This window comes from Emys orbicularis, chromosome 1 (genome assembly GCF_028017835.1).
Source record: "Emys orbicularis isolate rEmyOrb1 chromosome 1, rEmyOrb1.hap1, whole genome shotgun sequence".
Lineage (NCBI taxonomy): Eukaryota > Metazoa > Chordata > Testudines > Emydidae > Emys > Emys orbicularis.
The window spans coordinates 300,508,962-300,526,144 of NC_088683.1; the positions used below are offsets into that span (position 1 = coordinate 300,508,962).

Below are 17,183 nucleotides of genomic sequence, written 5' to 3' on the forward strand. Positions count from 1 at the left end.
ACTTCCCAAACAGTATTCATCCAGCTATCCTCTGCAGATGCCTGTGGATTTCCTCTTGTCACAGAAATTTAATTGTGCTGCTAATAGGTTATCTGTTTTGCTTAAATTCTTTGTCAAAATGTTTCTTGAAGTCAGTATTCATTGATAGATAATAGATAGCCCAGGAAACTGAAGTCCTTTGTTTATCTACCGCATAAGTACAGCATAAGCAGGAGCAACTTTGTAGGCTGCAGGGTATAATTAAGTGCCTATGATCTGTAATCCTTCCCCTATCATTAAAACTGCCAAAAATATTTTCAATTATTGCCAGTTGCAATGGTGGTGGCTTTGTAATACAACCATCTGTTTACTAGGAACATGTCTGAGGCCACCAAATCATATAGTTGTCTGGTGGTAACTTCTTTCAATCTCTTTTGACCTGGACTGGATTTGAAATGGCAACCTACAACTGAATGACTCTCTATCACGTTACCAATCCTCTGAACCTATAGATATTGCTTATGCACAAGGAAAAAGCCAATTAAGAAACTATGTTCTAACAATTTAGAATGATCTTAAGGCATGTTGCCTCCTTCGGAGTCCACTGTAACTCCAGAAATAATTTTTTTCTCAGATTGTTGTTTTTCATGTTTGAGAGAAGTGGGAAAGCTTAATGCCCTCAATATCAATCCTCTTCCTATGTACTTTGGGGTAAATCCATAATTCATCATCCACCTCAAGTAGCATTGGTGGGTGCAACCCTTTGGAGTAAATGGAGGAGGAATGACAGTAAAATCCTGCCCCTCTCTCACCTAGCTGAACCACACTTTTTCCTGTGTCCCTGGGCTCTTCACATCCACTGAGATAGGGTCAAGATTGGTTTATGCAGGTTTTTTTTTAACTTTGAAATGTATTTAACATAAAATTGTGCCCAATTTCTTGGTTAATTTTGAAATTAATTAATAAGCTTTGAAGCCATCCCTAGATGCACCCCCAGATTTTAGTTAAATCTTGGCATCCTAAAGTTATTATAGTAGCTACTGTCATTTCTATGGGATGGGGGAAAGAAAATAGATGAGTATGATGGATTGAGAAATTGGTTCCAACTCTACATGTATGCAAGGTATGGTTAGAGAAGAAATTGGGAGAAAGATTGAATGGATTAGTCAGGGGCAGCTATTTTGAAGATGATTTTTGAGGAGGTAGCAGCAGTAGTCAAGTAAGTGAGAAGAAATTTTATATATTATCTAATCTGAACTGTGAAACCTTTGATTTAGACTCTGTTAAATGGGAAAGTCAAATTACGGTCCAGTGTAGTTCATTTTTTCATGAATTAGTTTATTCAGTGCTCGTAATCAAACACATTGTTCTTTGACAGGAGGGGAAGTTCATGTTAAATAAGTCAGTCCCCTTTCATACCATCATTTAGTACTGGCATCCCTCTTTTCTTCCCTCTGAAACAAAGAAAAATATTTTGTATCTCCTGCTTCTGAACATTTAGTAAAATTCAGCTACCTGAATTTATTTATTTGAATGTTTTATTCCTTTAAATTCCACACTCTTTCATACCAGGAAGAGCAGCAACTTTTAAATTAATTAAATGCATATAAAAGGTTGGGTTTAAAAAAAAAAAATCCACTATTCAGTAATGCAATTGAGTGCCTCATTAATTCTGGTGGTGTCATCTGTTTTTGATTAGTAAGGTTGTTGAGCATCCATTGTAAAGCCTTAAGGTGCAAGAAATTACATTTCAAACGTATGGTGGCGTCATCTAAGTGCAGTTGACAGTTCATCAGGTGTTTAGGCCATGGCTACAGGGTATAAATGAAATAAGCTGATAGCAGCCCACAGTACTTCTTTTGCAATTCAGGAACATTTTCTAATCCTGCCTTTGTCAATCATAGAAATTGTTGGAAAAACTGTTAAACTAATAAAAAGTGACAAAGTATATTAAGTGTCTTCTGCTGTGCTATAGAGGGAGGAGATATATCTTGTATTTTATGAGAGCTATGATGCAATACACAAGGTCTCTGGCTATTGCAATTTTTCTGATTACTTCTAAAGACTGCTTCTGGATATTAAGAGAGCAATGCACAGAGCGATAAACAAGACCTCCTCCATAATGAATAATCCTGATTCTACAAGCTGCATATTTTTGCTGTTTACTATCACTCTGCTATACTCAGGATTGGAAAGCTGTACTTGAATGATTTCAGTTAGTAATGTCAGAGTATTGGACCTTCTCCATAGAAAGCACATCTCTGTTTTCTGCCATCAGTAGTTAAGTACAGACTCTCAGTAACATGGTGCAATATGTGGAGCTGCAAGACAATAATTTAGGAAATATTCCCTTAGGCCATTGTAGTATTTGCCCTGTGTAAATCAGAGATTCAATTAGGGAAATCTAATGAGATTACAGCTGCATTTCTTTTCTTTCAGTTATAATTTTATCATGTCCTACATTGAAAACTATGATCATGTAAGCATACAATGCTGTTGTATTAGTCTCTCTCACACATTTGCTGCTTTATTTGTTTAACCAAAAGTGATTTGTGTACTAACAGTGTAAAAATACTTACATAAAAAATCAAGTGTCTTGAGTATCAAGAAAGTGGGCATTCTGTTGCAATATAATAAAGCTATTTAAAATATAGTTTTTTTATTTTAGGTATTTGTCAGTGGTTAAAAAAATCATACCTTTACCTCAGTAAATCTTGAAGTCATGTGTATTCAGTATTAATTGTCCTATATTCCAGGAGTAGGAGGGGTTTAAAAATCTCCCAAGGGTCAAGCATACATTTGCTTCCCGAAGTTCATAGCAAGTCCCCATATTAATGTTTCTTCTCGTTCACGCACTTTACACTTTTTCTCATTCAGAGAAAATAAGTATCCCTTAATAGCCTATATGTATATCACTGTGTGCTGTTCCATGCTAGATCACCATTTAAACAGAGGAAAGATATTAAGCACAATTTTCCATTAACTGAATTTCCTGAGCTCTGCTGTTCATCAAAATAATTTAGAAAGACTTGTGTCTGGATGATACTAGCTAGATGGCCTTAGGTGAGCTGAAGATAATTTTGAATTTGTTTTTTGCACCAGAGATTTGTTTGTTTGAAAGACTAGAAATTAATTCTAAAGTGTTCACATTCTATGTTTATAAGACAAAGAAATTATCCCAAAGTCCTTACTCAGACAAAGCTCTCTGGAAGTCAATTCAGTAACATGTATTTCAGTAGCAAAAATAGAAGAATCTCTAGACAAATCAGATGATCTTGTAACAATTCTTTAATAACTTATTTTGATGAACAGCAGTGCTTAGGAAATTCAGATGTGGGAAAACTAAACATTAATAGATTGAATTTTGAAGACAATGAGAGTTTTACCTAATTAAGAACTACAGGATTGAGTCTCCGATTTGTTGGTCTTTCCATTGTGCTAAGAGTTTCATATCATAAACCGTGTCAGTTAAATAAATGTGTGAAAACAACTGAAGCAACATTAGTTAGGGATTGTTTTTTCTTATTTGTCTTTAAAGGGGAACATCATCTGTCAGGTTGCTTTTTCTTGGTTTATCCTGCTGATCAACTCCCTCCCTTCTAGTAGCTCTGGTGAGCCAGTAGTGCAGTGGGTTTCTTCTGGCTGTGATTTTAATTACAAAATAACTTGTAGTGTATTTTACCACTCTAGCCATCCTGTTACTAAACAAGCTGTGTTTGGGGGGTTTGCATGAATGAAGGAAAGGAGGATTTGGCTCTATATACTGTCCATGTCAAGGGAAGTAGAGTATGGGAGACTGATCTGGGCAAGTTCCTGGCAGAATAACAATAATTGGAGGCTTAGCCACATCTATTTAGTCTTGGTTGTTTTCACTTGAATTTTTTCAGATGCGGATGAAATAGGGTTTGTCACAATGTCACTGCTTGTCTTGTCAGAAGGTATATTTAAAGAGAAATCTTGCATATACTCTGAAGTCCTGAATGCATTGTAAACTCCTGTAGGATCTAATATTCAGTGGAGATTCAATGTAGAATGCAAAGCACTGTTCTGAGATGCTCTTGCTTGCCTGTTCCAGTTAGGCTGTTTTATTGTAGACCACTTTCCTTTTGGCATCCACTGTTAGCCCCAAGTACAGAGCAATGCAATGTCCAGCCAATGAAGTGGGCTGTAGCCCACGAAAGCTTATGCTCAAATAAATTTGTTAGTCTCCAAGGTGCCACAAGTACTCCTGTTCTTTTTGCGGATACAGACTAACACGGCTGCTACTCTGAAACCAGCCTTGAAGTGAGAGACAATACATCACTTTGACCATCTCTTTGTCAAAAAGGAGCTGGTAGATTTTTTCCTATCCACATGAAGGTGGAAAAAGGTATTTTTTGCCTCTCCTTTGACACTGGGCATCCAAATAGGGAGCCAAGTCTTACATGACTGCCACATTGCACACTATCTTGATGCTCAATGGACATATGCCTTTCACTGAAGGAGTAGGCATGCGTTCTACTAGAACCTCTAAATGCCTCCCCTCATCTCTCCCTCCATCTACTAACCAATATCACTTCAATTATGCTTGTGTTGTTCATCCGGGTGCTTAGTTCCTCAGGATACTGGGGAAGCTGGGTGATATGTGCTTTAAAAGATTTTGTGTCTGTGAAGCCTTTGGGATATGTCCAAGAGCAATGTGTGGAACCATACAAGAATAGTAAAGTCAAAATCATTAGGATTAACAGTGTATCACCCATGGTTTTTCGTAGCTTTAGCTATAAATTCATAACGTTTGCCTTATTTCCTATAACCAGACTGATTAAGGAAAACATTGTATCACTCTTCTCTTTATAACAACCTTTTACAGACTTGAAAACTGTTATCAAATCCCCCTTCTTCTCTTCTCCAAACTAAACAAACCCAATTTTTTAAATCTTTTCTCATAGGTTATGTTTTGTAGACCTTCAGTCATTCTTGTTGCTCTCTTCTGGACTTTCTCCAATTTGTCCACGTCATTCCCAAAGTGTGGTGCCCAGAACTGGACACCGTACTCCAGTTGAGGTCTTATCAGTGCTGTGTAGAGTGGAAGAATAACTTCTTGTGTCTTGCTTACAACACTCTGCTAATACATTCCACAGTGATGTTCACATTTTTAGCAACAGTATTACACTGTTGACTCATTTAGTTTGTGATCCGCTATAACCCCAAGATCCTTTTCTGAAGTATTCCTTCCTAGGCAGTCATTTCCCATTTTGTATTTGTGCAGTTGATTATTCCTTCCTAAATGAGGTATTTTGCATTTGTCCTTCTTGAATTTCATCCTATTTATTTCAGACCATTTCTCCAGTTTGTCAAGATCATTTTGAATGTACTAAGGCCACGTCTACACTTACAAGCTTACAGCGGCACAGCTGTACCGATACAACTGTGCTGCCGTGAGAGCGCTCATGTAGCCATGCTATGTCAGCGGGAGACGCTCTCCCACCGATATAGCTACCGTCGCTCATTGGGCTGGTTTTATTATACGATGGGAGAGCTCTCTCCCATCGGCATAATGCAGCTACATGAGTGCTCTCACAGCGGCACAGTTTTATCGGTTCAGCTGTGCTGCTGTAAGCTTCTAAGTGTAGACATGGCCTTAGTACAAGTAAGAGAAAGAATTGATCCAGTATTGTGGGAAGAGGACAAGTTGTCCGTAGCCTCGGTCTAGGATGCCATTTCTAAAAGGATTGCAATCGTTTTGCCAGTGGACAGGAGTGGGCTAAAGGCCTTCTCCTGAAGCCCAGCATAATAGTAAGTAGCACAGAAGAGTTCAAACTTACAGTCAGAAGTTTGATGCCCAACAGTACTAGCCAGCTAGCAATTACAAGTAGCTAAATAGATTTATATGATCTGGTCTCAACATTGCTTTATTAAGGTGATAAATTACACTCCTTTCTCACCTGTAAATTGCAGTGGGGTCCTGATTCTTTGCTAAAACACAGCAGATGGCAACTTCTGAGTTTTTAATCCATTCCCAGGAACCTCTTTTCCAGTTGCAGTGGCATTACAAATCAGACACTAGCCATGCCAGTGCCTCTAGGATGAAGGTATATTTCCTGGATATTACCAGTAAATTTGATGATTCGGGGAGCTGCTACAGCAGCTGGCAGAGATCATCTTGGGGTGAATGAGCAATATAGGCAACAGTGCATGTGGCACCTTTGAAGCATTGTGTGCAGCAGTAAAGGGGATCCTGAGGGTGTCATCTTAGCAGTATAAAATTCCCATTGTAATTTTAAAATGAAAAGATTTGGTAGGGTAACAAATGAGTCTTTTGAATTTTTAATTAAAAAGGAACAGGAGTTAGCCTCTCCCCCTCTTAATACCTGCAAAATGACTTTTAAAGCTTTGACTTGAAATAGAACGAGGCCCCAGTGTGACTCCTGTGATGTAAAGAATTCCACCACAATGGAGCAACAGGAGCAAACATCTGATATTTATACTTGGTGGCTGGTAGAAATACCACAGCCAAACAAAGCGAACAGTGATTCTGTGAGAGGCTGTGGGATTGTGTAGGTGTCATAGTTCAAGCTGAGTCTAGATAGCCACTCTACATTCTCTGTTTATTCTCTTTCTAACTGTTCATTAGTTTGACCAATTTATTTACAGCTTGGCATGCTTAAAAATAGGAGTAGAATTTTTCTGGAGATTTGTTTGAAAATTTATGATTAAAATATTTAAAATACTAGGACATCAAAAATAACAGGAGTACTTGTGGCACCTTAGAGACTAACAAATTTATTAGAGCATAAGCTTTCGTGGGCTACAACCCACTTCTTCGGATGCATATAGAGTGAACCATATATTGAGGAGATATATATACACACACATACAGAGTGTGTATATTTTTTTTTATTTTTTTTTTTTATTTTTTTTTGCGGATACAGACTAACACGGCTGCTACTCTGAAATAGGACATCAAAAATTACCCTATTTTAAAATTATTCCCTGTCTCCCTTGGTTTATCAACCTACAAGTCTCAGCATAGCAAGTATTCCACAACTCCAAGTTCACAGACAGACATTTTCCACGCTCAAGCATAGGGAACTTTGGCACATGTCAGACCTCCTAACAGTCCGAGAGAGCAGGGCTCTTTGGTTGCAGATGTTAGCAGAGGACAAAGCTGGCTCTAGGCATCAGCAAACTAAGCAATTGCTTAGGGCCCCAAGCAGCTGGGGGGAGGGGCATTTGCTTTTTATTATAAGAACTTGGCTGTTTTAGTACTGGGCAGGAATATTCCTGCTTAGGGCCACAGTGGGCTAGCACTGGCACTGACCGAGGGATGAGATTGGGTAGAGACAGGGCATGGAAGAGGACAGAGCTGGAATTGAGTCTGCGAGTGGGGCTGGTTTGCAAATAATCAAGTTTGGGGGAAGCAGGAGAAACAGGTAAAAAGGAGCGTACAATAGAAAGCTTGGGGCTGGAGCCAGGCACTGAACTGCTATTGGGAAATAAGGGCCAGCTGTAGCCTGACAGCAAGGAAAGGCTGAGGGGCTTAGCAAAACAAAAATGTCTGGGAAAATCTTTGCATACACAGCAAAAAAGAGTTTTAAAATGCCTCTCATGCTTTCACTAGACCGTGAAGAGCTTTTTCCACGTGAAGCAGCCTGGCACTGTATTAAATCAGAATTTTACAGAAAACAAAGGAAAGCCCAAAAGAAAAAAAATTCGTTAAGTTTACCAAGTGGAATTCAGTAGAGGATGTGCTATTAATATGGATATGTGAAAAAACTCACTACAACATATAATTAGGTTATGATTTCTACAGTTTAAAGTACACTTGAGACGAACCTTACCATCTTATTTACACACACAGACCTGCACATCGAAACAGTCCAATGCCTAAATAATTTAGTGAAACACAAACACTCACACTAGTTACAAGTGTAACTGAATCTTATCCATTCATCACACAATGTTCCATGAAAGGCCAGATTCCCAGTTGTGACTAACCATTAAACCTTGGGCACAGCTGAAAGAAGGCACAATTTAAGTGTCTGTGCATACAGACAGCCTGGTCTCAGGTGTGGTATACAACAGCAGCCATTCTGTCAGCTGGGGTTTAACAGGGTGCAGAGAGGGCCTACTCACACTCACTAAGGGTACAGCTACACTCAGAGCTGGGGGGTGTGATTTCCAGCTTGCATAGAAGTACCCGTGCTAGCTCTGCTCGAGCTAGCGCACTAAAAATAGCAGTGTAGCCGGGGTAACATAGGCAGTGGTGAATGGTGGCTGCATGAGTTAGCCATCCCAAGTATATAGCCATGGGGTCCAGACTGGTTTGTGTTGGGAGAGACTAGCCCATGCTGCCACTCATGCTGCCCATGCTATGTAACTACACTACTATTTTTAGCACAATAGCTCAAGCAGAGCTAACATGGGTACCTCTGTGTGCATTGGGAATCATACCCCCAGCTCCAAGTGTAAACATACTCTAAAGCAGCAACCAAAGTTAGAGGTGTCAGTATAGACTCTAGCTTCTGGAGGATTCCTCTGTTCTAGGGGAACCACCTACTTTAAGTCTTCATTGCTCTTGGGGAAAATGCACACAGTAGACTTAACAGATCTGAGAATTAGCCTCTGATACATTAATACCCCGCTCTTATTCATACAAATGTTGTAAAAGTGTAGTTACTCAAACAAGCGTATCCACAAAAATCAGACACTTTAGCATTTCAAGACTACCTAAATGAATCTCTCTCAGATGTCTCTTGAGGATCCATCACTGATGTATATGAGCATATCCCAAGAACACTCTTTTCCTGCTGAGAGAAATAATTATATATATACTTAATTAGACAAAACATTAGAGACAAAGCTAAATATATAAACATAACTTACACCCATCATTAAAATAGGGCCAATACATTAAACAGGAACTACTTGTGTAATAACCAGCAAATTTGACACTGCTGAGCAAATAAAACACACATACACTGTATTATCCAAAGTTTATTTAAAACCTGGGCAACACCCATTAAAATCAAAGGGGAAATGCTATTATTTTCTGTGGAAGTTTGGAGTGGGCCCTTAAAAAGTAACACAATTCTAGGAGCAGAGTTAAGGTTGTTTGGGTGTTGGCTATTGAAAATGTTTCTGTTTGAATTAGGTGATAAGGATAGTATCAGAATTGCTTAAACAGATGTGATTAATGGTATGCCCTCTCTTTGAAGCTGCTTAGCAACCTTAACTGAAATTTAACAAAATTGTTTGCTCTATGATCCTCAATGGCTGCCTATTGGTTTCTAGATACAATTGAAGGCATTGTTTTTGACCTATTATAAAAGCTGTAAATGGCCTGGAACATACCTACCTGAGACCACCTCTTTCCTCATGCCATGGATGATATTAAGGCTGGAGCTCCCTTACTATAAAATAAGGACTACTGGTGGGATGATCTCTATGGGTCTCTCTGATTCTGGAACTCCCTCCAACCACTTCATCTAATGTAGACAGAATCTGCTGAACTTTAAGGCATTGTGCAAACCCTAATTATTTGGCATTGGAGGAAGGGACAATATTTTTCACTGTCCTTTTTTCTGTCTCGCTGTGACTGGTTGGGAGGAGCTTGATTAAACTAAGGAAGTTGTGCACTGTAACTGCTAAATATTGACAAAAGGGGCTAGAGCTGTGAATAGATTATCTAAGAAATATCCATATAAAATAGTTGAAGAATATTGTAGTGTGATGCAGAGGTGGCAAACTATAAACTCAGGACCTAGCTAAGCTGAGATTTTCAAAGAGGAGTAGGAGATATAACCACACATATCAGATTAACTTCAATTCCCAAATGATAAGACAACTAGTAGATTTAGCCACACGTTTCATTAAAATTAATGTAATTCATGGAGTTAAAACCCATAGTTGGCTTTCAACATTTCAAACCTAATGTCCAAAAAAATGTAGATTTGTTATACGATCTTAGGCCCAGGCCCAGGTCCATAGAGGGACTTCGGGGATCCAACATTCAGTGTTGCATCACCTAAATTTTAGGCATCTCGCCATCCAATGTAATCCACAAACCCTTGATTAGGTATCTAAGCTCCCTATACAATGCACAGGGAGAGAGAGAGGCAACTGAGAGTGGGATCCACAAAAGCCAGCATACTAGGCAGGGAGTCACCTAACCTGGCCAATAGCAGATTCCGACAAGACAGGTCTGTCCTAAACCCGGTTCCTCTTAGGGAGGTAGGCAACTAAGTCCAAGCAAGAGGGAGGTGCCTATCCCTGCTTGAGATCCACAGACATCTGAAGTCAGGCATCAAAGCCATTTCTGACAAGAATGGCAGTGGTGCACGCTCACTTGATGCAAAATGGCAGGGTAGGAGGGGAAGAGGAGGATGCAGTGCACGTGAGGCAGCAGTATGCATGCCAGAGGCAGAAACGTAGGCCCCTAGGGGACTTTTACAGCAAAAATTAATGAGTTTAGGCACCTGCGGTTAGGTGGCAGCTTAGTGGGGGTTTTGTGAACCACGGTGGCACCTAAATCTGAGTTTTAGATACCTAAGTCCCTCTGTGGATCTGGACCATTGTATTAAAGGATGACAGACATAGGTCTTTCAAATATACCATTCTCCAGCTTTGGAAATTTCAGCATATCTTCCACTTAGCTCCCTAACCCAGGACATACCTTCTGAAGCCATCTTTGAACTTCCTAGAGTTGGTTCACTCTCTTATTGAAGAGTACCTATGAGACACATCAGAAGCCTTGAAATCTGGGAGAGACAGGCATTTTCAGCTCTACCGTTGTTGTTTGGAACTGATCATTACAGACAGCTCATTCTCCGGTGAAGTCAATGGGACTTAGTTATGCTTAAATCTTTCACTGAAACAGGGTCTCATTGTTTTAAAGCTCCTTTGTTTGCAGCATTATAAGAGACCAAGGTCAGAGTTCACATGTTTACTAAGCTTATTTATCTGTAGTAGGTGGCCCCTCCAGGTCAGTTTGAAGCACAGATCACAATTTATGTCACAACAGTTCTTTCAATACCTTTAGCTGAGAAAATTGGACCTCAGGCTGCAGTTTTCAAGGGAGTGCCTAACAAATGTAGGCTCTTTTGAAAATCCCAACTTCATTCTTTAGTGTTCGCAGGCCAGCATTATATCAAGCCCTAAAGTCTCTTAAAAGAAAAAGAAAGAAAAAAAGATGGAGTTTCAGAAAATTATGCGTTCCTTCTCTTCCCCCTTCCTTCCCCCTCCCCCCCCCCCCATCATCTTTTTGACCAACAGAATATGGACAGCAGCAAAGGTTAGGGGCACTCTGTATATCAATATAGACAATGTAGTCATACAGGATCTTAAAGCCCCCAGAGATGTGTCTAGATTCATTCTAATACAATTATTATGTACAAAATATTAAATGGAGAAATATATATAAACATGTAAATACTACAATTATTTTAAATTGTATATACTGTGTGTGTATGCATGGTCTCACTTCCTAAAAGTGCTTTTCTTTTGGCCTTATGTGTTACAGAGACACTCAATGTGTGCCACTATAGTCATGTGGATTATTGTGTTATTTCCAACATACAATATATATATAAAATAGAGCTTAACTGTTCAGCTAAGTGAAAACTGCAGCTCTATTAGATTTTAAGTAACAATTGTCCATCTGATATAGAAGGAGAAAGAAGGGTATTTATTTTCTTCCAACAGCCAAAAGGTGATCATACTAATAAAATTCGTTGAGATTGTCCAAGATAGTGTGTAAAATACTCATCCATCACTGTGAGCCCCTGGTCAGGGAATGACAGTGCAGTAAATATCTTCAGCAGCCGCCTTGGAATGTACAAGCTGTTTTCGGTAGGAATTTTCAGCACTCACATAAAACACACTGTCATGAGTGACTGCCTGTGCTCCAAAGTCATTACTATTGGGATGATGGAACATCTTTCAGCGAATAACCAAAAAACTTTAAATGTCATGTCAAGTTTGTTGAAGCCATTTTCAAGCCTCGTTCAAGGTTACATGAATATTGAGTATGCCTGTTTTTAAAAAGTATAAGACCTATGAGAGGGATCACTCAAAAGGCTGGTAGATGGAAGTGTCACTTGATTTAAAAAAAAAAAAGGGAAATTTGTCTATTCCTCTTTGGGAAAGTCAATCAGGCAGAGCCATTTATTCATCAGCCAGTGCAACTCACTCTTACAGCTGGTGAGATAAGTCAAGCTCGCTGTCACTTAGTTGTACATAGCCACAAAGAGACCAGAAAGGAAAGAAAGTAGATTATCTTGGATGATTAAATTACAATACAATTTTGATTTATTTAAAGTTTTAAAAATCTGTCTGACAAATTCTAAATTATATATTAAAAAAAAAGACACAATGTGGGTGATGTAATATCTTTTATTGGACCAACTTCGGCTGGTAAAAAAGACAAGCTTTTGATTTCCACTGATCTCTTCTTCAGGTCTCGGAAAGGTAATCAGAGTGTCACAGATAAGTACAAGGTGGAACAGATTGTTAAACATAAAGAGATAAGTTGCAGGAAACCATCAAAATGAAGTGAGCAATTAACACCTCAGCAGTCATAGGTCCAAGAGAGTTAGTGGGTTACAGATTGTTGTAATGAGACATAAACCTAGTCTCTCTATTGAGTCAATGATTTCTAATGTCTAGAAGAGTTATGAATTTAAGCTCTGAGGCTCACCTTTTGAAGGTGTTTTTAGGTTTCCTTTGAGGACAAGGACTGAGAGATCAGATGTGGAATGATCATTTTGTGAAGAGTGTTCCCCCACAAGTGATAGGGTGTTTTTGTCTTTCATCATTTTTATATATGAGTTAATTGGAGAGCATAGTGATAGTCTGATTTCCCCCACACACTTGTTGTTGGGGTATTTGATGCACTGGATGAGGTACACCACATGTTGTGACAGACATGAGTAGGACCCATTCATCTTGAAAGGGGTGCTGTGGAGGTTATTGATCATTGTAGCAGTGGATGTATGGCTGCAGGTTTTGCGTCTTATGCTTATGGCAGGGTCTGGTGCTGCTTTGAGTTGATGGGTCCTGGTCTGTGAGGAGCTAGCTTCTGATGATGAGTTTGGCAAAGTTGGGAGGGTTGTTTGAATGCCAGAAGAGGGGGTTCAGGAAAGATTTCTTTCAGGATGTGGTCCCCATCAAGTATGGGTTGTAATTGTATGATGATACCCTATATGGGTTCCAATGTGGGGTGCTTAGTGATAACTAGGTGTGTGGGGGTTTTCTGTATCAAAGCCAATTCTGCTGGTGAATCTGCTTCGCTGATGGAGTGTCCTTGTTTAGTGAAGGCAGTTTTAGGTATGTGAAGCCATGTATCCTGGACTTTCTCCTCAGAGCATTTTCTATAGTAACTGGGTGCCTCACTGTAGATATGATTTCTTGGTGTGTCTGGGGTATTTGCTCTATCTGTGGTGGTAAGAGTGGTGATCCATGGGTTTCCTGTATATAGTTGTCTGTAGGGTTCTGTTGTGAATGAGATGAAACTTTTATTTTCTTCTCTTCTACAGAGAACCAGAAAGCACACCTAGAAAAGTCGCATTCAAACTACAATATCAATTTCAACTTCACAAGGACTCCAATCACCAAGGAGTTTAATTATGACATGGAAGCTAATTCCTCTATAGCAAGGAGCAAGGCTGTTGGAAGAAAGGAGGCCTACAATGGAGAAAGCAACAGAGAAAAGGAAATGGAGCTTGTTGGCTCTGCTTCCAAAGGAGATGTTGTTCCTGAAGTAGAGGCTTTGCTGGCAAGATTACGAGCATTGTAAATTAATCCTATAAAACTGATTAAGCAATCACTAAATACAAGCTATAATAAGCTGCTACATTTTAAAAATACACATTAATTTTGCATGACTGACATTTACACACTTCTGTATTCCAAACTTCACATACTTTATATCTAAAATACAAATGTGTAATGCTTTGCCTATGAATTTGAGCCCATGGTTTATGCATAACTATAAGCAGGCTTGTACGCATTTCTACCTACTGACAGTCTGTTCTAATGTATCTGGAGCAACAGATGCTGAATTACCCCAAGAAACAATTATTTTAGTGTCCAGACTTCTGAACACAATGTTATGAGAACTTTTCTCCACAACACACAATACATTTTAAATAGTTTTAAACCATTATGTTTGATCATCATCTAGGACTAATAAATAGCTGCAGAACCAACCTGTATATTTTTCTATTTTATTTCTATGTATCACCTGCATTGTAATTTTTAGCACCTAAGGAAGTTCATTATTGTATCATATTAAACGCTTACGGAGGAAAATGTATACTATGTAAATGTCTCATAACCATGTTTTAATTCACTTTAATCTAAATAAGAACACCAAAGAATGCTGAATAGTTTATGCATTAACTAAATGGTAACATGAACAGAAGCTTACAACTATGCAAGAAATGTATTTTATGTATGACTGATATTTCATTGCTGTTAAACTTGTTTGGATGATTGTATAAAACCAATATACAAAAGTTCTATGAATACAATGTTGCAATTGTGCACATAGGATAAAAGCTTCTTATTTTATAAGTAGCTACCAAAGTAATTTTTCACTATTTTTGCTTGAGTAAACATAATATTGCAATAATAATATAAAGAACACCTAATGGCAGAGACTTCTACAATTGGTTTTCAACAAACTCATTTAGCAATAGCATGTACAATCTCATTTGCTGGCACAGGAGGAATCTCACAGATAATTGCATCTCCATTTTGACACAAGTCATTGTACACTGTTATACGTTCACTAACATTTATTAATTGCACATCACCATGAAAAAAAACTTGCTACCTATACTATCAACTTGGAAGCTACTATTAGGACATTTGGTCCTTTATTTCAAGTTCCTACTAATCAGAATGTATTCAGTGACCAATATCTCTCTTCCAAATACTCTATTTTTCTTTATAAATGAGTCAGTTAAATGAAACCAATGTTTCAAAGCTCTGGTGCTTTTTATTTCCTTGTTTAAGTTGCCTTCTTATTTCCTGCAAAAAATAAAGTTAATTAATTAGAACTCTGAAACTGGCCTGTTTATGAACGCTTGGAATGTTTGGCCATGGAATCTTTTTCATTCATCACAGGAATTAGTCTTATGTTTCAGGGGCTGCTGAAACTATCATTATACCCTCTAGTTATGCGCTGCACTTTAGTAAAAATGAATGTAAAGCATAAGGAGAGATCAGATACAGAGAAATCCTACCAGACTTAGGACTTCAGTTTGCCAGCGCTTCAGTGCCACTTAAGAACCGTGGAAGGAGTAACCACATTGAGGAAGCACTTTTTGCTGGCTCCAGTTAGTGTGGAAGAGCCATGGGATCAGTTTTTAATGCATAGTGGATGGACAGCAGCTACTAGTCCAAAGAATGGACTGGAATACCAAATTCATGTTGAGATGAATTTCATATCCACCCACACCTGATTATTAGGGTTGCAAAGCCCCCTGCTCCTCCCCAGTTATAAGGATTTGATAGCCATCACCTCCACTTATCCTAAGACTGGATCTTTATGGGTAAGGGATGAATTTAAGACTCACCAGGACAGACATTAATATAATATATGGAGATATACCTATCTCATAGAACTGGAAGGGACCCTGAAAGGTCATCGAGTCCAGCCCCCTGCCTTCACTAGCAGGACCAAATACTGATTTTTGCCCCAGATCCCTAAGTGGCCCCCTCAAGGATTGAACTCACAACCCTGGGTTTAGCAGGACAATGCTCAAACCACTGAGCTTCATGTATGATATTTACTATAAAAGAATAAAAAATGTATTTTCTACTTTTGACAGACTGAAGTAGACGGGTTACCAAGACGCTTTCATGAATATAAACAAAACTTGTGGTGGGGGGGGGGGGGGGGAAAGTCTCACTAATCTTTAGATGGCTTATGCTGCTAAAAATAGGACCAAAAAAAAAAACCCTAACCATAATAATAATAGGTTGGGTGTAGAGAATAGTAGTAGTGGAGAACTGCAGCTGAAATATTACAGCAATGACCTTTTGCATGAGATTCAAATATAAATTCATGTGCCTGAGCAAAATCGGTTTGTTCATTTGAATTAGTGGGTAATAGCCCACATCAGAAAACTGACACAATTCAGTACACTTGACAGCATATGTTCCAGATGGACACCGCACGCATCTAGGATGGAGACCAAATTATTCCTTTTAGCTCTTATCAGTCTTTATTTTATGTAAAGTTTAAAATTTTGGCAAGATAATATGGCTTAGTAAACTACAGCTGAATTTTTAATGATCAGAGAACTGGTAGCTGTACAGTAGTTTCCAACTTTCAAACAAACATAAAAACTTTTTTGTTTATCCTTCACCCTTATGGCTAGCAACTTTTCAGCTTTGGTTATATGAGCTATAAGTAAGTAGTTAGCATTTATTTTCTCAATGGTTCTTTGTTTTGTACCATCATAGTTCAGTTAAATTAGAATTGTCTAGTTAAACCAGATGAACCAAATAATTCTAGATGGCAGTACATTTTGTTCTGTGTTCCATCCCTCTAATTAAACAAATACCTATTTACTTCATAGTTAAGCAAATGTTTAGGCTCTAGAGTATCCGTTTATAACTATTGCTATGGTAACATTTAGTTTGGCATACAATGTGATTTTTCAGAATGACAAGTTTTACTCAGATAAAATGTAAATATGACTGAAAAACAGAAACCTCCATTGACTTTCTGTGGCTTCATATTATGCATTAGAAAGATTAGGCCTCAACAACCAATACTACAGCAGCAATGGGTTAGTTTCTTTCTGTCTTTTTTTGGGGGGGGGGGGCGTGTATTTTTAAAAAATCATGGCGCTCTCTGGCACGACTGGTTGTATTATAGTAGTGATCTTAGATTCACTGTCAATAATAGGTTTTGGTGCACAGGCTGTTGCTCAAGCCAACAGATTATAACATACCAGTGGGGTTTGGTGTAATTGGAGTTTTCCAAATACAAAAAACATGGTGATTTTTACAGTTCACTTCTTGCAAACCAAGCCAATATAGAGGAGCCTCTTGGAGCTGTAAATTACTTGCATCTACGTGACTCCAAAAAGAGCAGGAAAATTGAAAGATTGATGATTGTTAGAGAGCCATTCAACAGATCCCTACTTTGGTACAGTTTGTGTGCTATTGATTAGCATGAGTTAAGGACCCTGTTTTGCAATAAAATTTTT

At 38.5% G+C, this 17,183-nt stretch overlaps 1 protein-coding gene across 1 annotated transcript in view; it reads left to right on the forward strand.

The window, feature by feature from the left end:
* Positions 1-13,753, forward strand: part of DIAPH3 (diaphanous related formin 3) — a 437,750-nt gene extending 423,997 nt beyond the window's left edge. Inside the window, exon 22 of the mRNA XM_065400973.1 lies at positions 13,494-13,753. Coding sequence (XP_065257045.1) covers positions 13,494-13,753 — 260 coding nt within the window. The remainder of the gene's footprint in view (positions 1-13,493) is intronic.
* Positions 13,754-17,183: the final 3,430 nt, after the last annotated feature.